The sequence below is a fragment of the Cheilinus undulatus genome, linkage group 8 (genome assembly GCF_018320785.1).
Source record: "Cheilinus undulatus linkage group 8, ASM1832078v1, whole genome shotgun sequence".
NCBI lineage: Eukaryota > Metazoa > Chordata > Actinopteri > Labriformes > Labridae > Cheilinus > Cheilinus undulatus.
Window position 1 is genome coordinate 52,247,675 of NC_054872.1, and position 22,363 is coordinate 52,270,037.

General features: G+C 37.6%; 1 protein-coding gene across 1 annotated transcript in view; it reads right to left on the minus strand.

The window, feature by feature from the left end:
* col6a4a (collagen, type VI, alpha 4a) overlaps positions 1-21,907 on the minus strand; it is an 85,692-nt gene extending 63,785 nt beyond the window's left edge. Inside the window, exons 1-2 of the mRNA XM_041793627.1 lie at positions 21,791-21,907; positions 49-152 (exon numbers count right to left, since the gene is read on the minus strand). Of these exons, the coding sequence (XP_041649561.1) occupies positions 49-124 (76 nt within the window). The 5' untranslated portion in view covers positions 125-152; positions 21,791-21,907. The remainder of the gene's footprint in view (positions 1-48; positions 153-21,790) is intronic.
* Positions 21,908-22,363: the final 456 nt, after the last annotated feature.

Below are 22,363 nucleotides of genomic sequence, written 5' to 3' on the forward strand. Positions count from 1 at the left end.
AGTGCTGGTATGCAGGAAGTGAAATCATGGCTGCATAATCATACCCACCTGTCCTCTGAGCGGCGTTGCCATAGAAACACGCTGCCAGGATGAGGCTGAGGAGTAGACCCTGCCTCCCCTCCATGCTGAACAGCTCTCAGGTTTCTCTCTCACTACAACACAAAGACCAAAAGTCTCGTAAATACAGAGAACAAATCTGTTTCCCATCTGGAGCAGCAGCGGGGGGGGGGGGGCGTTTGTTCCAGAGACTCATGTTAGGATAATCGACATGCATTTCCAAAGAAACAGGACAAACCCACCGTGACTCTGCATTAGTGAACTTTAAAACCTTTGTTTTTTCCTGAGCTGAAGTTGGCAAGACTTTATGACAAACAAGGCTGACATTCTCAGGGATGCTGCTTTCAAAGAGGAATTCACTCAAACCTTCTCGCTGGACTGAGGCATTTCTCTAAAGGGATGTTTGGGTCATTTTGGGCTGCTTGTAAATATTTAGTGTATGCTTAATACAACAAAATTAGTTCAATAAATCCATACAAGCATGAATCTGAATATGAGGGTGCAACAAGCTTTAGTCTATAAAGGAGGAGGCTGGGGTGGAGGAGGTGAAGCTTTAGTCTATAAAGGAGGTGGCTGGGGGGGGGGAGGTGAAGGTTTGCCTGCAGCAGTGTGGTGCATCGGTTTCACAGGTTAGCTTTAGTACAAAATGCATGAACAAAAAGCTTGTTTTTGGGAGTGTGGTAACTCTAGAGCAGTGGTTACTCAAATGCTGGGTCAGGCCCACAGGTGGGTCACAGAGCTGTTTGTAGTGGGTCCCAAATATTTATTTCCATAAAGTATACCTGCAAAAACCAGGTAAATACAGCTCTTAGTTTAACATTTTCCCTGTCTATGGTGGATGAGAGACAGGTGTGGCTTGTAGGAAAATTGTCAAGCCCTCTATTCTCTAGATTCAGAGGCAGTCTGAAACCTTTCGACCCTCCATGCTGGTTCACTATCAGACCTTTGAGTACCTCACAGAGGCTTTAACTGTTAGGCTGTAGTTCTACTTATGCTGCACTTTAAGCTTTTTAAAGGTTTCCTTGTCTAAAATGTTGCTGATGAACAAACTGCTCTGAGTGTTGGGTTTGAACTCTACCTCTTCTTCTTATTTCCTGAAACTCTTCCACTCCTCCTCCTCCTCCTCTCTGCATTTCCACTGAATTTTGATGTTAGTAATGCTCATAACCATCATTTGCTGTTACGTCTCCTTCACAGCTGGTTTATTGGGCTAAAAAGAGTGTTTTTCTTTAAAGGGGGTGTTTTCAGTCTTGTGGCATGTGCCACATGTGCTTTCATGCCAACCTCCAGTCCTTCAGGGTCTCTCTGCAGACTCGGATTGTTTTCCAGTCGGTGTGGGACTTTAGATTTCTGTCCTCAGGGCCTCTGAGTGAGAGAGCGGCTCAGAGAAAGTGACGATAACCATCCCTCATGCTGTATGTGAGAGCGTTCTGCATCTACATGTGAGTGCATGTATCAACATGTGTGTACACCCCCCCCCCCCACACACACACACAAAAATGCCTCAACATGTGTTCTGCATAAACTAATGTTGGGCTGCTGCATGAGTCCAGCTGGAAATACTGAGGAACATTCAGATTTTACAGAGATTTCTGGGACCAAGCCAAACTGGGAGACCATGGAGTTCAGCAAAACCATGGTCACTTGTGAAGTTAAGCTGTGAAAACCATATTTTATATTTGACCTGAATAATAACCACTCTTATAAAAAAAAACCCACAATGATCCTTATTATTCATTTAGCCTTCTCTAGATGAAAAAGAACTTTTGTTAAACACAATTTAAATGGGTTAAAATTAGGTTGCAATTGGATTTTTTTCAAGAAAAAAATGGGATAAAAGTGGCAGAAACTGGTGTAAATGGGTAAACAGTGTGAAAAAGAGTGGTAAAAAATGGTTACATGTGCCAAAGTGGACTGAAAGTGTTATAAAATGTGGCCAAAATGGGGAAAAAAAGAAGAGACTGACAAAAATTGGTAAACTGGTAAAAAAGAAGCAGCAAAAAATGACTGAAAACGTTAGAAAAGGTGGCCAAAATTAGCTAAAGTGGCAGAGACAAAGGAACAATGTAAATAGGTTAAAAATGGCAAAAATTGCTTAATAATTACAAATACCTGGTGAAATGGTGTGAAATTTGATTTTTGTCAAGAACAAAAATGGGATAAAAGTGGCAAAAACAGGTGTAAATGGGTAAACAGTGTACAAAAGAGTGGCAAAAATGGACTGAAAGTGTTGTAAAATGTAAACCTCTTGATACATAGACGATGTAAGCATGTGAAGATGGAGTAAGATGATGTGTAGATGGAGTTAGATGATGTGTAGATGGAGTAAGATGATGTGATGATGGGGTTAGATGATGTGTAGATGGAGTTAGATGATGTGTAGATGGAGTTAGATGATGTGTAGATGGAGTAAGATGATGTGATGATGGGGTTAGATGATGTGTAGATGGAGTTAGATGATGTGTAGATGGAGTTAGATGATGTGAAGATGGAGTTAGATGATGTGTAGATGGAGTTAGATGATGTGAAGATGGAGTTAGATGATGTGATGATGGAGTTAGATAATGTGAAGATGGAGTTAGATGATGTGTAGATGGAGTTAGATGATGTGAAGATGGAGTTAGATGATGTGATGATGGAGTTAGATAATGTGAAGATGGAGTTAGATGATGTGTAGATGGAGTTAGATGATGTGTAGATGGAGTTAGATGATGTGAAGATGGAGTAAGATGATGTGTAGATGGAGTTAGATCAAATAAAGATGAGTTAGATGATGTGAAGATGGAGTTAGATGATGTGTAGATGGAGTTAGATGATGTGATGATGGAGTTAGATGATGTGTAGATGGAGTTAGATGATGTGATGATGGAGTTAGATAATGTGAAGATGGAGTTAGAAGATGTGTAGATGGAGTAAGATGATGTGTAGATGGAGTAAGATGATGTGTAGATGGAGTTAGATGATGTGAAGATGGAGTTAGATGATGTGTAGATGGAGTTAGATGATGTGATGATGGAGTTAGATGATGTGTAGATGGAGTTAGATGATGTGTAGATGGAGTTAGATAATGTGAAGATGGAGTTAGATGATGTGTAGATGGAGTAAGATGATGTGTAGATGGAGTTAGATGATGTGATGATGGAGTTAGATGATGTGTAGATGGAGTTAGATGATGTGATGATGGAGTTAGATGATGTGAAGATGGAGTTAGATGATGTGTAGATGGAGTTAGATGATGTGAAGATGGAGTTAGATGATGTGTAGATGGAGTTAGATGATGTGAAGATGGAGTTAGATGATGTGTAGATGGAGTTAGATGACCTGTAGATGGAGTTAGATGATGTGTAGATGGAGTTAGATGATGTGAAGATGGAGTTAGATGATGTGTAGATGGAGTTAGATGATGTGATGATGGAGTTAGATGATGTGAAGATGGAGTTAGATGATGTGTAGATGGAGTTAGATCAAATAAAGATGAGTTAGATGATGTGAAGATGGAGTTAGATGATGTGTAGATGGAGTTAGATGATGTGTAGATGGAGTTAGATGATGTGATGATGGAGTTAGATAATGTGAAGATGGAGTTAGATGATGTGTAGATGGAGTAAGATGATGTGTAGATGGAGTAAGATGATGTGTAGATGGAGTAAGATGATGTGAAGATGGAGTTAGATGATGTGTAGATGGAGTAAGATAATGTGTAGATGGAGTTAGATGATGTGTAGATGGAGTTAGATGATGTGTAGATGGAGTTAGATGATGTGAAGATGGAGTTAGATGATGTGTAGATGGAGTTAGATGATGTGAAGATGGAGTAAGATGATGTATAGATGGAGTAAGATGATGTGTAGATGGAGTTAGATGATGTGAAGATGGAGTTAGATGATGTGATGATGGAGTTAGATGATGTGTAGATGGAGTTAGATGATGTGATGATGGAGTTAGATGATGTGTAGATGGAGTTAGATGATGTGATGATGGAGTTAGATGATGTGTAGATGGAGTTAGATGATGTGAAGATGGAGTTAGATGATGTGTAGATGGAGTTAGATGATGTGAAGATGGAGTTAGATGATGTGTAGATGGAGTTAGATGATGTGTAGATGGAGTTAGATGATGTGAAGATGGAGTTAGATGATGTGTAGATGGAGTTAGATGATGTGAAGATGGAGTTAGATGATGTGTAGATGGAGTTAGATGATGTGATGATGGAGTTAGATGATGTGTAGATGGAGTTAGATGATGTGTAGATGGAGTTAGATGATGTGTAGATGGAGTTAGATGATGTGTAGATGGAGTTAGATGATGTGATGATGGAGTTAGATGATGTGTAGATGGAGTTAGATGATGTGTAGATGGAGTTAGATGATGTGAAGATGGAGTTAGATGATGTGTAGATGGAGTTAGATGATGTGTAGATGGAGTTAGATGATGTGAAGATGGAGTTAGATGATGTGTAGATGGAGTAAGATGATGTGAAGATGGAGTTAGATGATGTGAAGATGGAGTTAGATGATGTGTAGATGGAGTTAGATGATGTGTAGATGGAGTTAGATGATGTGTAGATGGAGTTAGATGATGTGTAGATGGAGTTAGATGATGTGATGATGGAGTTAGATGATGTGTAGATGGAGTTAGATGATGTGTAGATGGAGTTAGATGATGTGAAGATGGAGTTAGATGATGTGTAGATGGAGTAAGATGATGTGAAGATGGAGTTAGATGATGTGTAGATGGAGTTAGATGATGTGATGATGGAGTTAGATGATGTGTAGATGGAGTTAGATGATGTGAAGATGGAGTTAGATGATGTGAAGATGGAGTTAGATGATGTGAAGATGGAGTTAGATGATGTGATGATGGAGTTAGATGATGTGTAGATGGAGTTAGATGATGTGTAGATGGAGTTAGATGATGTGAAGATGGAGTTAGATGATGTGTAGATGGAGTTAGATCAAATAAAGATGAGTTAGATGATGTGAAGATGGAGTTAGATGATGTGTAGATGGAGTAAGATGATGTGTAGATGGAGTTAGATGATGTGAAGATGGAGTTAGATGATGTGTAGATGGAGTAAGATGATGTGAAGATGGAGTTAGATGATGTGAAGATGGAGTTAGATGATGTGTAGATGGAGTAAGATGATGTGAAGATGGAGTTAGATGATGTGAAGATGGAGTAAGATGATGTATAGATGGAGTAAGATGATGTGTAGATGGAGTTAGATGATGTGAAGATGGAGTTAGATGATGTGTAGATGGAGTAAGATGATGTGTAGATGGAGTTAGATGATGTGAAGATGGAGTTAGATGATGTGAAGATGGAGTTAGATGATGTGTAGATGGAGTTAGATGATGTGAAGATGGAGTTAGATGATGTGATGATGGAGTTAGATGATGTGAAGATGGAGTTAGATGATGTGTAGATGGAGTAAGATGATGTGTAGATGGAGTTAGATGATGTGAAGATGGAGTTAGATGATGTGATGATGGAGTTAGATGATGTGTAGATGGAGTTAGATGATGTGTAGATGGAGTTAGATCAAATAAAGATGAGTTAGATGATGTGATGATGGAGTTAGATGATGTGAAGATGGAGTTAGATGATGTGTAGATGGAGTTAGATCAAATAAAGATGAGTTAGATGATGTGATGATGGAGTTAGATGATGTGAAGATGGAGTTAGATGATGTGTAGATGGAGTTAGATCAAATAAAGATGAGTTAGATGATGTGAAGATGGAGTTAGATGATGTGAAGATGGAGTTAGATGATGTGAAGATGGAGTTAGATGATGTGTAGATGGAGTTAGATGATGTGAAGATGGAGTTAGATGATGTGAAGATGGAGTTAGATGATGTGAAGATGGAGTTAGATGATGTGTAGATGGAGTTAGATGATGTGAAGATGGAGTTAGATGATGTGAAGATGGAGTTAGATGATGTGAAGATGGAGTTAGATGATGTGAAGATGGAGTTAGATGATGTGTAGATGGAGTTAGATGATGTGAAGATGGAGTTAGATGATGTGAAGATGGAGTTAGATGATGTGAAGATGGAGTTAGATGATGTGTAGATGGAGTTAGATGATGTGAAGATGGAGCTAGATGATATGTAGTTGGAGTTCCTTTAAGGGTCAGAGTTTTTCATCATGACCAGACACAGTGTGTTACAGCGGGCTGCACACAGCCGATCACAGGACCAAAAGACTGGACCCTGGTGATTTTTATCAGTGTGTGTGTGTTTGATGAGTAGCATTGTTGCTAGCGTCCATGCTAACAGTTCCTCCATTTAGGAGCTGAAGGTGTGTCAGCTGTTATCAGGTTCTGATGTTGAAATTACTGATTTGCACCACTCTTTAACACCTTTTCACCACTGTTTCTGCCCTTTTTTAAAGGTTTTTTCACATTATTCCACTTTTACCCCATTGTAGCCATTGATCCATTTTCACCTCTTTTAAAAGATTTTCACTTTTCTTCATTGTTTTTCACCAAATCTCTCACACATTTTTGCCACGTTTTAACCTTTTTCACTTATTCTACAAACTCTTCTGTGCCCCTTTTTGCTTTTCTTAACCCATTTTTTTTAATTGCCACTTTTTAACCACTTTTCAACAGCTCTCCCACCTATTTTTGCTCCTTTCTTGACAGTTTTTCCACTTTTAACCACCTTTCACAAATTCTCCCACCGACTTTTGTTTCTTTTTCACCTTTCTCAACTCATTTTTTTCCACTTTTATCCCATTTTTGTCACTTTTTAACAGCTTTTCACCAATTCTACCACCCATTTTGCCCCCTTTTCACCTTACTTTACCCAATTTTTCCACTTGTTTCTACTTTTTAACCACTTTTCAACAGTTCTCCCTCACATTTTTTCCACATTTTTCACCTGAGTGTATTCAGTTTTTTCTTGTTTCCACTTTTAACCGCTTTTCACCAATTCTCCCACCCATTTTTGCTCATTTTCCCCTTTATCAACACAGTTTTTCAACTTTTACCTGATTTTGCCACTTTTTAACCACTTTCTACTAACTTCCTACCCATTTTTGCCCCTTTTTGGCCTTTCTTGACACATTTTTGCATCCTTTTAACAATTTTCACCACCTTTCACCATTTTCCCATCCATTCTTTTGCTGTCATTATACTGCATAAAGGACTTTAGACTTAAACTTTTATTTTTTACAGTGCTAACATGTTTTGTTTTGTCCCTAATGAGCCTCCGTACAGTGTGGTACTCTCAGTTTCTGCTCTATGGTGTACCACAGTGACAGCAGAGAGGAACAGAAAGGACACAAACTCAGCACCAGAAGCTTCTAAAGACTCTGAGCAAAGACTCAAAGGTGATGGATGTCTGGAGCTGAATGTGTTAAACATCCAGATAATAAACATGAAGAAGTGAGGCTGAAAACATTCCAGACAAATCTAAAACAGAGACTGTGTGCTGGAGGGGAAGCACGCAACAACCGTTAAATATTTAAAATACAGAATCAGCACAGCAGGAAATGTTCATGTAGGACAGTTATTACAGGAATGTCAAAAATGTACATTTATATTGATATTGATCTCGACTGATCACATCCTTTATATTGCACTTTGAAATTCTGCGTTCTGACTTCCTGTTTGAACACAGACCGGCTTTTACAGAAAGATCAAAGATTTTAACGGGACCTTAACCTCAGAAAAAGGAGCTTGGTATGGATGATGAAGGAAATCAGTGAACAGTACAAAGGTAAATGTCTGATGGCTTCTGCCTCATCCACTGAGCTATCTACGGGTTTTTAAATCAAAATGAGACATTAAGGAGCAGTAGTGGACTGATTTTACATCCTGTAGCTGCAGAGAGATGCTGACAAGGATAAAAGTCTGAGAGAAGGGACATAAAGCATGAGATTAATTTGATTAATTCATAATCTACTAATTGTGCATTAATGCATTAATACTGACAGCCCTTTAAAGTGCTGCTCTTATAGAAAAATCTGCATCTACTTCACAAGATGCCCCCTCCTTCTCCTTCATTTGGGACTCTCATGCACTCTTGGAGTGGTTTTGGTAGAATAGAGACTCTGGGAAGGTTCACCACTGTTCTAATTTTTTCCCCAATTGTGGATAATGGCTCTTAGTGTATAGATATAGTGTAGTGTATAGATATCAGTGACTTTGTTTCTCATCTGTTCTTAAATTTCTCAAGTTTTCTCCATTTGTGGGTAATGAGAAGGAATGTGCATGAGCCCCATGACCTCTAACCTTTGTCCTTTAACATCTCATCAGATCATCCCTGGGTCAGAGTGGACATTTGTGCAAAGACTAAAGAAAAGTCTGTAGATATTAGGTTAATAAGAATGTCCTGGACAAACGGACCACTGACCCACTGGGTGACCTGAAAGCAGAACTCCTCTGTCTCGGCTAACGCCGGTGTGGGGGCTCAACACTCTGGAGGTGATACTGATTTTAATGTTACGTTGTATGAAGGATTTGGAGGACCCTGGATGAATCTGAGGCTTTAACCCTCTGGTTCTCCAAATAAAAAGGGACGTTAAGCATCCTTTTGCACACTAGTGTGCATTGAGAAAAGACAAGCTATGAAAAATAGTATAGAAGATTTTTTTTTTTTAATTTGACAGTCCTGTTAACCAGCTTCTGCCCTAATTATTGATACCAAATATTCATGATTTATTTACATTTCTAACCCTTTAATTGCCAACTTTCTGTCATGATGTAGCTTCATTTTATGGCCTCAACACAATGAATGATATATTTCCAATAAACCTGATGTAAACTTGTTTTTTTTAATTCAGTTATTGAGAACTAGTATATGTGGAAGATTAGCATCAATATTTTTATTATGCATTATTGGCTTTTGATCAAATATTAATTTTTGTGCTGTAAATATATACCTTTAACTTCCACTTGTTTATTATAACACATAACGACAAATCAACATAACAAGACTGCTAAATAACAATAAACAACACTTCCAACAATCCTACTACTACTGGGAGGGGAGGATCAGGGGTGGCAGGATGCACAAACTCTTTGGTAGTGCTCCTGACCACAGAGAGTCAGATTAGGGCCCCACCTCTCCACAGCACTCAGTCTCAACACCGGCTCCCCACAAGGATGTGTACTGAGCCCCCTGCTTTACACTCTCTACACACATGACTGCGCCTCCACCCACCCAGGCAACTCTATCGTGAAGTACACAGATGACACGACAGTGGTCGGCTCATCTCAGGGGGAGATGAATCTGCATACAGAGATGAGGTAAAAAAACTGTCATCATGGTGCAGCATCAACAACCTGGTCCTCAACACAACTAAGACTAAAGAAATAATAACGGACTTCAGGAGAAACAGATCTGACCCTCAGCCCATACACAATAACAGGGACTGTGTGGAGAGGGTCTTGGACTTTAAGTTCCTGGGCATGCACCTGAGAGATGACCTGACCTGGAAAACCAACACCACAGCGCTGATCAAAAAGGCACAGACTTCCTGAGGGTTCTGAAGAGCAACACCCTGGCCAAGGAGCTGCTGGTGTCCTTTTACAGATGCTCCACTGAAAGTGTACTGGCATACTGCATCCCAGAGTGGTTCTCTAGCTGCACTGCTCAGGAGAAGACAGCTCTCCAGAGGGTCATCAGCACAGCACAGAAAATCACAGGCTGTGCTCTCCTTAGAGGGGCTGCTCAGGTCCTGCTGCCACAGGAAGGCCCTGGGCATCCTGAGGGACTCATCCCACCCCGTGTCCGAGTCTGTGGACACCGGGTCCGATTCCATGGGCTCCAGATCAGATTCCATAGTCACGGTGAGGGCTCTCTCCATGCTACAGTCATGGAGGAAAATGTTGGCACCCCTGGAATTTTTCCAGAAAATACACCATTTCTCCCAGAAATTGTTGCAGTTACAAATGTTTTTGGCATACACATGTTTATTGACATAATTTTACACAACACTCAAAAAATGGGCCAGACAAAATTGTTGGCACCCTTTTAAAACTGTGGGTAAATCATTTTATTTCCAGCATGTGATGCTCATTTAAACTCACCTGTGGCAGTAACAGGTGCTGGCAATCTAGAAATCACACCTGAAGCCAGTTAGAATGTCTAAAAGTTGACTCAACCTTTGTGTTGTGTGCCTGTGTGTGTCACACCAAGCATGGAGAAGAGAAAGAAGAGCCAAGAACTGTCTGAGGACTTAAGAAGCAAAATTGTGGAAAAATATGAACAATCTGAAGGTTAAAGACCATCTCCAGAGATCTAAAATTCCCTTTGTCCACTGTGTGTAATATAATCAAGAAGTTTATAACCCACGGAACTGTGGCTTATCTCCCTGGACGTGGACGAAAGAGTAAAATTTACAAAAGAATGCAACACAGGATAGTTGGAATGGTGGATAAACATCCTCAGTCAACTTCCACACAAATTCAGGCTGTCCTGCAGACTCAGGGTGCAAAAGTGTCAGCTGGGACCATACGTGGTCATCTGAATGAGATGAAGCGCTATGGCAGGAGACCAAGGAGAACCCCACTGCTGACAAAGAGACATAAAAAAGCCAGACTGGAGTTCGCAAAAATGTACCTGAGTAAGCCTCAATCCTTCTGGGAGAACATTTTGTGGACAGATGAGACTAAGGTAGAGCTTTTTGGAAAAGCACGTCATTCTACTGTTTACAGAAAACAGAATGAGGCCTACAAAGAAAAGAACACAGTACCTACAGTCACACATGGTGGAGCTTCAAGGATGTTTTGGGGTTATTTTGCTGCCTCTGGCGCAGTGCCTTGACTGTGTGCAAGGAATCATGAAATCTGGAGACTATCAAAAAATTTTGGGCCGCAATGTAGGGCCTAGTGTCAGAAAGCTGGGTCTGTGTCAGAGGTCATGGGTGTTCCAGCAGGACAATGACCCCAAACATACCTCAAAAAGCACCAAGGAATGGTTGGAGACAAAGCTGGAGAGTTCTGAAGTGGCCAGCAATGAGTCCAGATCTAAATCCCATTGAACACCTATGGAGAGATCTCAGAACTGCTGTTGCAAGAAGGAACCCTTCAAATTTGAGAGACCTGGAGCAGTTTGGAAAAGAAGAGTGGTCCAAAATTTTTTTTTTTTTCAAAACACCCCAAAAAACAACCTTGACATTAGTTATCAACAATATGTATGAAAATTAAAAAAATTAAATATTAAAAGAAATTCAAAAGCACACTAGTGTGCAAGGAGAATTACAGGGTTAAGTTGGCCAGGAAAGGCTGGTCTGAATAATAATAATACTAATAATAATAATACAATAATAAAAAACAAACAAACAAAAAAATAAAATTTACCAGAAATTCCAAGCAAGTTGCTCACACTTTGATGGAAATTTGGGACAATTAACCTAAAATTATAATCAGAATTATTTTCTCCATTATATCATGGTCTAGGTGAATACTCAATGCTGATTGGGTCTGGAAGTTATATTAGTGTCCATTAGCTTCTGATACACGGATACCTACAGGACTACTCAAGTAGTTCTGGTCAAAAAATCTTTATGCTGTTCCAAATGAATGAGAGGAGTAACCATAGCAACCTGAGGCCAGCCTAAGGAGCCTGCAGACTGACATCAACCGCCAATTAACGGACATAAATATGAAGACAGACTCCAGGTTTAAGACGCTCTTATCTCCTATACCCCCCGCCATGTGTCGGACGCCTCCACGCCGTCCACTAGTACCTGATAATCAGACACCTCGTCAGTCCTAATATTACTACTAATTACTATTAACTAATAACTAATTGATAATTAATAACTAATAACTGATAACAAATAACTAATAACTGATAATTAATAACTGATAACTAATAACTGATAACAAATAACTGATAACTGATAACTAATAACTGATAACTGATAACTAATAACTGATACGAAATAACTAATAACTGATAACTGATAACTAATAACTGACAACTAATAACTGATACGAAATAACTAATAACTGATAACTGATAACTGATACGAAATAACTAATAACTGATAACTGATAACTAATAACTGACAACTAATAACTGATACGAAATAACTAATAACTGACAACTAATAACTGATACGAAATAACTAATAACTGATAACTAATAACTGATAACTAATAACTGATAACTTATAACTTATAACTAACAACTAATAACTGATAACTAATAACTGATATGAAATAACTAATAACTGATAACTAATAACTGATAACTAATAACTGATAACTGATAACTAATAACTAATAACTGATAACTTATAACTAACAACTAATAACTGATAACTGATAACTAATAACTGATAACTAATAACTAATAACTGATAACTAATAACTGATAACTGATAACTAATAACTGATAACTGATAACTGATAACTAATAACTGATAACTAATAACTGATAACTGATAACTGATAACTAATAACTGATAACTGATAACTAATAACTGATAACTAATAACTGATAACTAATAACTGATAACTAACAACTAATAACTGATAACTGATAACTAATAACTGATAACTAACAACTAATAACTGATAACTAATAACTGATAACTAATAACTAATAACTGATAACTGATAACTAACAACTAATAACTGATAACTGATAACTAATAACTGATGACTAATAACTAATAACTAATAACTGATAACTAACAACTAATAACTGATAACTGATAACTAATAACTGATAACTAACAACTGATAACTAATAACTAATAACTGATAACTGATAACTAACAACTAATAACTGATAACTGATATCTAATAACTGATGACTAATAACTAATAACTAATAACTGATAACAACTAATAACTGATAACTGATAACTAATAACTGATAACTAATAACTGATACGAAATAACTAATAACTGATAACTGATAACTAATAACTGATAACTTATAACTAATAACTGATAACTAATAACTGATAACTAATAACTGATATCTGATAACTAATAGCTGATAACTTATAACTAATAACTGATAACTAATAACTGATAACTAATAACTGATAACTGATAACTAACAACTAATAACTGATAACTTATAACTAATAACTGATAACTAATAACTGATAACTAATAACTGATATCTGATAACTAATAACTAATAACTGATAACTAATAACTAATAACCGATAACTAATAACTGATAACTGATAACCAATAACTGATAACTAATAACTGATAACTAATAACTGATAACTGATGAATGATGACTAATAACTGATAACTAATAACTGATAACTAATAACTGATAACTAATAACTGATAACTGATGACTGATGACTAACAACTAATAACTGATAACTAACAACTAATAACTGATAACTTATAACTAATAACTGATAACTGATAACTAATAACTGATAACTTATAACTAATAACTGATAACTAATAACTGATAACTGATGACTAATAACTGATAACTAATAACTGATAACTGATGAATGATGACTAATAACTGATAACTAATAACTGATAACTAATAACTGATAACTGATGACTGATGACTAACAGCTAATAACTGATAACCTATAACTGATATCTGATAACTGATAACTGATAACTAATAACTAATAACTGATAACTTATAACTAATAACTGATAACTAATAACTTATTACTTATAACTGATATCTGATAACGAATTACTAATAACTGATAACTGATGACTGATGACTAACAACTAATAACTGATAACTGATAACTAATAACTGATAACTTATAACTGATAACAAATAACTGATAACTGATAACTAATAACTGATAACTGATAACTAATAACTGATAACTGATAACTAATAACTGATAACTGATAACTAATAACTAATAACTTATAACTGATAACTAATAACTAATAACTAATAACTGATAACTGATAACTTATAACTAATAACTGATAACTGATAACTAATAACTGATAACTAATAACTGAAACTAATAACTGATAACTAATAACTGATATCTGATAACTAATAACTGATAACTTATAACTAATAACTGATAACTAATAACTGATAACTAATAACTGATAACTGATAACTAACAACTAATAACTGATAACTTATAACTAATAACTGATAACTAATAACTGATAACTAATAACTGATATCTGATAACTAATAACTAATAACTGATAACTAATAACTAATAACCGATAACTAATAACTGATAACTGATGACTAATAACTGATAACTAATAACTGATAACTAATAACTGATAACTGATGAATGATGACTAATAACTGATAACTAATAACTGATAACTAATAACTGATAACTAATAACTGATAACTGATGACTGATAACTAATAACTGATAACTGATAACTGATAACTAATAACTGATAACTAATAACTGATAACTAATAACTGATAACTGATAACTGATAACTAATAACTGATAACTTATAACTAATAACTGATAACTGATAACTGATAACTGATAACTGATAACTAATAACTGATAACTGATAACTGATAACTGATAACTAATAACTGATAACTGATAACTGATAACTGATAACTGATAACTTATAACTAATAACTGATAACTAATAACTGATAACTGATAACTGATAACTAATAACTGATAACTGATAACTGATAACTAATAACTGATAACTTATAACTAATAACTGATAACTAATAACTGATAACTGATAACTGATAACTAATAACTGATAACTGATGACTAATAACTGATAACTAATAACTGATAACTGATGAATGATGACTAATAACTGATATCTGATAACTAATTACTAATAACTGATAACTGATGACTGATGACTAACAGCTAATAACTGATAACTGATAACTAACAACTAATAACTGATAACTGATAACTAATAACTAATAACTTATAACTAATAACTGATAACTAATAACTTATAACTTATAACTGATATCTGATAACTAATTACTAATAACTGATAACTGATGACTGATGACTAACAACTAATAACTGATAACTGATAACTAATAACTGATAACTGATAACTAATAACTGATAACTGATAACTAATAACTAATAACTGATAACTGATAACTGATAACTAATAACTGATAACTGATAACTAATAACTGATAACTGATAACTAATAACTGATAACTGATAACTGATAACTGATAACTAATAACTGATAACTGATAACTAATAACTGATAACTGATAACTGATAACTAATAACTAATAACTAACATCCTTAAAGATGAAATGAAGGAAATCAAGCCTGCACTAAATGTGCAATTAATCACACAATTAACTACAGATTGACTGCGATTAAAAGTTGTTATTTTCTGAAAATGAATGAGATTCCTGCTGTTCTTTAAAGAAAGTCTCACATTTATTGGTACCTCTTTGGGATCTTGGAGGCTCTGAGGTGAAATTTAAACCACCTTCAATTCAATTTAAACTCTTTTTGTACCCGTGGAGAGAATGAAAGGCACTAAGAGCAGCAGAACACAAAGCTAGATCAGAATTCTGACTAAACTTAAGAAATTCAACTTTTAAACAACAGTGTGTAAAGAAATCATGAGAATATTTAAACAGAGTTGAATAATCTGCAGGTGTGCGTTCAGTAAAACCTAAAACAGCAGAATGGTCCTTTAACTCTGGTCTTTCTACTCTGAGCAGGAAACAAACTCTGAGCCACAGCGTTACAGTCTGACTAAACCATTTACAGCCATCAGCAATCAAATCCAAGAGCTGGAGAGTATCAGCCACAGATTTATGTCTCAATCATGTTTTCACCACGGCGATAAATCAGATAACAGGTCCAAACTTCAGTCATGAGTTAAACCAGAAAACAAGAGGAGGTAAAGAAAACAGCAGATAGGTGCAGAAAGAAAGAAGACACTAAAAATCACCAGATAAAGAGAGAAGACTGGATCTGTCAACCTACAGATCTGTTCTGCAAAATGCTGGTGAAAATATTAATAAAATGCATGAAATATGGAGACTTCCAAGGCGAGGTGAACCCAAGATAGAGACTTAAGGACTTCCGGTCAGAACACCGTCAGGATGGCAGCTCAGTAAAGAGGCTCCCAAGAGAACCAGAGAAATTACAGAAATAACGAAGCCCCAACTAGCATCTAACATTCTGGAAAAGAAAGGAAGAAAAGTTACATGGAGATAAAAGTCAGTGCTAACGCAACGTAGCGATAAGCTAGCGGGAACAGGCTGAGGAAATGGCTAGCTTAGAAGTGTTGCTACAAGAACTGAGAGGGTTCTGCCAAGAGAATAAAGAGCAACTAACGATCATCAAGGAGGAAATTAGAAAAGCAAACGTATGAATTAATGATGTAGAGGAGCAGCTGGAGAAAACCGAGGAGAGGACTCAAAACACGGAGGAAGTGGTAGCAGAGCTGCTAAAGCTACATGTTAAGCTGGAAGATAAGCTAATGGACTTGGAGAGCCGGTCAAGGCGAGAGAATGTCAGGATTTATGGTGTTCTGGAGGGGACCGAGAAAGACTCGGAGTCGATGGTTAAATTCCTGGAGACTTTACCGAAAGAGGGGCTTGGACTGGACGGTGACGGGGCAGATCTGCAAATAGAACGAGCACATCGGGCGTTAGGACCGGAGAACGCACCACGCTCAATAATTGTGAGGTTTCTGAGCTTTAAAATGAAAGAGACGTTTTTTTCGCAAGGCTTGGCAAAATAAGGATTTGTTTGGTGTGAAAAACGAATAAATCTAGACCATGACTACCCACCAGCCATCCTCAGAGAGCGCGGAGAGTACACGGAGGTTCGCAGGGCCCTGAAAGAGAACGGGGTCCCGTTTCAGACCCTCTTCTCAGCAAGGCTGCGAGTGAGACATAAAGAGGGGACCAGAACCTGCGACACCACAGAGGAGGCTACCCAGGATCTGGCTAAAAAAGGCTGCAAGGTGAAAGTCATCAGATCACCAGAGTCCCTGAAGGAGCAGACTGAGCGGCTGTCCCGGAGTAGGAAGGAGGTGAGAGCACAGAAAGGCGTCTCCAGCTCAGCAAGAGGAGAAAGCTACAAAGAGAGGCTCCGGGCATTCAGGAGAACATCACCACCAGCTTTGAGTTCAAAAAGAATCATGTTTTTTCTTCCTTGGTTAAACCTCTAGGACAGGGCTGTCCAGTTTGGGGCCCGCGGGCCAACTTTGGCGCACGAGCGATTATTTTTTGCAGTGCTTCTGGCAGCAAGCAAAAAGACTATCACTAGCGAACAGTTAAAAGCGGGAAGCACCCGCAGTTGAAGAATGGATCCATATTGTACAGGACGTTTACACTCTGGAGAAGTTGTCATTTTCTGTCAAAGGTCAAAGGGCATCTTTTTTCAGGATTTGGTCAAAATGGACAGAATATGTAAAACCTGTAATCTCTGTGAATTGGCCATGATTGTAATAGAAACCATCTACGTTGTATACATTTCTGTTCAGGTTTGTGTAAACATATACACTTTAAAGTGTTTTTCCTGATATGAGAAAAAATGGAGCTCCTCCCACTCACCTGTTCACACTGTTCTTTAATTCTACTAAGAATATGGATTAGCAGGGATCATTTTCTTGACCACATTCAAGGTGTGGGAATTGAATTGTACCCGGAAAGGATGTGTTGTAATAATTGCTTTTCCAAATAAATAAAAAATTACAAAAAAGATAGAGACTTTAACACATAAAAAAGCTTCTATTTATAATTGTGTTTGTTTTTCAAAGGTTATTTTAGAGTACGTTCATGCAGAAAAAGATTAACAGTAATCAGCTGATGTGAACCTGCAGATTTTAATGCAACATATGACTGAAGATGCCGCAAATATGCATGAATATGTAGGAAAGAGGGATGATTCCCAAAGCAAAGAGCTGCTAACTAAAGAACATTTCAATTAAGACCAGGAGACAAAAAAAGGATCTGTTTATTCTAATTCTAGAGCCGTGATACCCAACATGTGGCTCTTTTTTATGTGTAAATTTGAACTATTATACCACCAGAAAAGCTTAAAAAAAAGAACATTTGAACTCAGTAATAATTAACAAGTCACAATAATCAGTTAGGTTCCCCACACTCATCCAGAAGCCTTCATCTATCCAACTAAATCGTCAACCTTTATTTCTGTCTGTATTTCCACTGCCCTTATTTGCAATTTTGTAGCCCCTTTTTTCTATTTTGACACTTTCAATCAATTTTGTACAGCTTTTTTTTCTACTTCTTTTTGCCACTTTTATCCCATTTATTCCATTTGTCACCAGTTTTACCAGTTTTATCCTGCATTATTGCTATTAAATGCCCCTTTTCCCCCTATTGTTGCCACTTCGCTGTTTTTTGCCCATTTTAGTCACTTTCCGCTCATTTGTTGCCATGATTTTGCTGCTTTTTGACCATTTTTGCCACCTGTAACTAATTTTTTTTGTTCACTTCACCCATTTTTGCAACTTTTCAACCCAAATTTGTCCATTTTATATTACTTTGCCCATGGTCACCCATTTTTTTCCACTTTTGAATTATTTTTTTCCTACTTTAACCCATTTTTTTGCCACTTTTCAACACTTAGATTGCGGCTCTTAATATTTTTTTTACAGTTTGGCTCTCTGGTTGAGCAGGGTTGAGTAACACTGATCTACAGCTTGATAACAGATCATTTCCCTTATTCTCCATAAACCCCTGCACACACTAGTTTCCACGATGTAACCCAGGTTAACTGAGCTTTTATTGTGAGGGGGCGAGTCCGTCAGTGCAACTTCCTGTCTAGCATCTACAAAAATTATGCTGTATTCCAGGCAACCCGTAACTTGGAAATTTCCTGGTTGAAATCTCCGAGTTCCGACCTGAAAGCGTTCCAGGCAAACTATGACTTCGGTTTGATCGCAAGGAATTCTGGTATGTAAACAAACCAACGTGGCAGACATTATAAGATTTATGCTTAATCATTTCAATCACCAAAGGAGTCTGCAACTTGCTCATTTGAGTGAAACGGAGGAGGGGAAACGGCACATAAGGTAACAGAAGCTTATGCTTTATATTTTACGGTATTTGTCATTATTTTGAAACGCTGCCATATTGTTTAGGCAGTGATGTGACGTCACAAGTCGTAACTTGGAGTACATCGATCTGGTACGAGTTCACGGGGGGTAAGTTACGAGTTCGACTGCCGTTCCAGTGCACTTTCACGAGTTACAGGTGGGAAAAACACGAGTTACGGGTTGCCTGGAACGCAGCATTAGCTTGACAACGACGCAAACTTCCTTTTGAGCCACCGCATGAACGACGAGCAGCACCTGTCAGCCCTCTCAGAAAAGTTTGGGAGCATCAAGAAAAGTCTAAAAGTGAACAAAAACCACCTGAAGACCTCCTGCAACGTACCCACCGCATAGGAGAGAAGAGGACCGAAGATTACCTCCGTTGTAGTAGAAGAATTGCATGGTGAGCTCTATCTATCATCTATCATACAAACATTTCAGAAGTTAATGCTAACAGTTGCTATGCTAGTGCTAGTGCTAACCGCTTATGCAGGTACTAATGCAAATGCTCTGTATATTATGTAAGACGATGCTAATGTTAGCTCAGCTAGCTGCAGCTAATACCCTTGAGCAAAACTCCATTCATTTAGCTGCAGCCATTAGCAAAGCTAGCAGACATTAGCAACTCTAACTTGAATGAAACTTAATGTGTCACATGTTGTAGCTGATGTGTTTAATGCTAAACACATTTATTCATGCACTGAATAAATTATTGTCTTGTTTAAATGTCTTAACCCTTTAAGTGCCAAAGTCGCAAAATCGCGACAAGCAATATTGCTGAATAAAATGGGCTGTAGCTGCAAATGTGGTGCCTAATGTTGTTACTACTTTACACCAGGAGATGGCAGACATGAGTAACTTCAATCCCAGAGGCATATGTGGGCGTCGTTCCTTTCAAAGTTTAGGAGAGAGAGAGTTTGAAGACACTCCCCCTGTCGGGGAGACGAGGGAGTGCTAGAAGTGGTTGTAGTTGTAGTTGTAAAAGAGAAAAAGAGAGCGAAAAAGAGAATTTTAGCGAGAATACTCACAATTTCGGGAGGAATAGTGGAATAGTCACCCCTGTGACCATGACGTTCAGTAATCCGGTGAGACCGAGACGTCTGTGCCACACGAACTGACATGGGGACATGGTGGGGGTTGCAGGGGTGGTCAAAACACGAATATTGACAGAGGTAGCGGGAATAAAACAACACAGCGGAGGTAGGGGCAGACGTGGTAGAAGCAGTGGCGGTGGAGGCCGCTTGGTGGCGTCAGAATATGCAAATTAGATGAGTGAATTTACTCCCATCACAAACTTTGGGTCTTACTGAAGAGTTTTCTCATTTACAGTATGCCTTTATCTCTAAACAATTTCAAGCTACTGCTTTTTGCAATCTTGATATCACAATTCTATATTTTCTTGAAAAACTGTGGCGCCTAAATGTCTTGACTGTGCTTCAGCACTTTAAAGAGCAACTTTATTTAATGTTTAAAGCACTTTAACCTTTTGTTACCTGAGGCAGTTAATAGCTTTAGTGTGTGATGGATATGAGTTTAAGTCACCATTACATGGAGTAGAGTTTAAATTATTTTATTTTCATACATGGTGTGGCCATTTACTGGTTTTTACCACAAAAAGGGAAGTTTGGTTTACATTTCATGATGTAACTTCAGTTTAATTATTGTATTGTTGATACAGTGATTTAAAGGGCATCATTTGATTGATAAAGTGCATTATTTATTTATTGTATTGCTGGTAAAGTGATTTAAAGTGCACTATTTATTGGTTATTTAATAACTACAGACTTCTGAATTTAGAGAAGTATTGTTACTGTGTAAACGTTTTGTCATTTCTAAACTCCATTAGCTGTAATGGTTATTATGTTGATAACACAGGGTAACAAGAGATAATTTGATGAGGTTATACTAGCTTTATTTCATCATTAGAGATAAGATATTAAGTTTAATTCTGACCTACTGTAGGTCAGGTTTTCTGGACCCACCTGGAACTGGAGAGTAACCGCTGGATTCGGCTGGAGATGTCGATGGCGAGCTACAAAACCATGGAGACGAACTAAATCCAATTGCACGCAGAAGATTGAGAGATCAAGGTCTATGTCAGCCATGCGGTAGGACTGTGCGGTGCTAGCGCGTATCCTGGAAGTCATTAAAGTTAAAAGACTCACATAGAGCGAAAGGCCTATTTTGGTTTATTTTCTTTTCAATTACTGGGGTAATAGGTGTAAAGAGTTACTGCGACTGATTTTGTGTTATGATGATTTTGTGTTATTGGTTCTTTGGAAAAACATTTCACTAAACACAAGGAGAAATCCTTTAAAAGCAGTTATTGTGTGAGTGTGTTTCTTGTGGTATTGTTTGGTGCACCTCATAGGCTCCACAGTCGTTCCCAGCATCTTCTTTTGTTGTCTAGCCCAGATTAAAGTCTCTTACCTTTACTTTATTTAACACTATATCCGTAAGCTAACCTCAGCATAAGGGTTACAACAGAGTAAGAGTCAAACATTTAGAAGTTAAAGGACCCAAACATGATTCTAACTGGAGTTTTCTTCCTCTAAAAACCTGATTTAAGTGATAAATAAGAAAACACAGTCCAGTGAAAAGTCTAAAGTGAAGTCCCTTGGCTGAAAACAAACTCTCCTCTGCACACCTGGAGGTATTTCTGCTCAAAGCTGCAGAGCTCTCATGCAGAATTGAGCTCTGCCCTGTTTCCATTCATGCAGGAGTAAAGAGACACTTACAGATGTGCTGCTCTGCATCTGCACCCTCCGCACGCCCAACACACAAGTCCTGCCATGGAAGGAGGCGCAGGCTTGATCCTGCAGGAGGAACACCTCCCAGCCGTCTGCTCCTCCCCGCAGATCTGAGGAGGTGGAGGAGGAAAATCTTCTACACATGTAGCACAACCTCAGAACTACAGCTCAGAGGAGCAGGTCACTCTGGACTTTCATATGAACTCACTAAAACAGGCGAAAACTTCCCTGCCAACAAACAGATGCATGAATTTACTAATGAAGATCATCTAAAACATCTGACATCAAAACAACCAAAGCAGTGTTACTCACAAAGAAAAATACATCTGAGAGCCACAATCTAAGAGGTGAAAAGTGGCAAAAAGAGGGATGAAGTGGCTATAAAAATAAGATTTATGTGGCAAAAGTGGTCAAAAAGCAGCAAACAGTTGTCAAAAAGTGGCAAAAAAGGGCAGAGAGGGACAAAAATGCGTGGAACGTGACCCGAAAATAAGTTAAAGGTGGCAAAAATCAGTAAAAGAGGTGGGAAAATTGGCAAAAAGTGGCATTTAATTGCAAAAG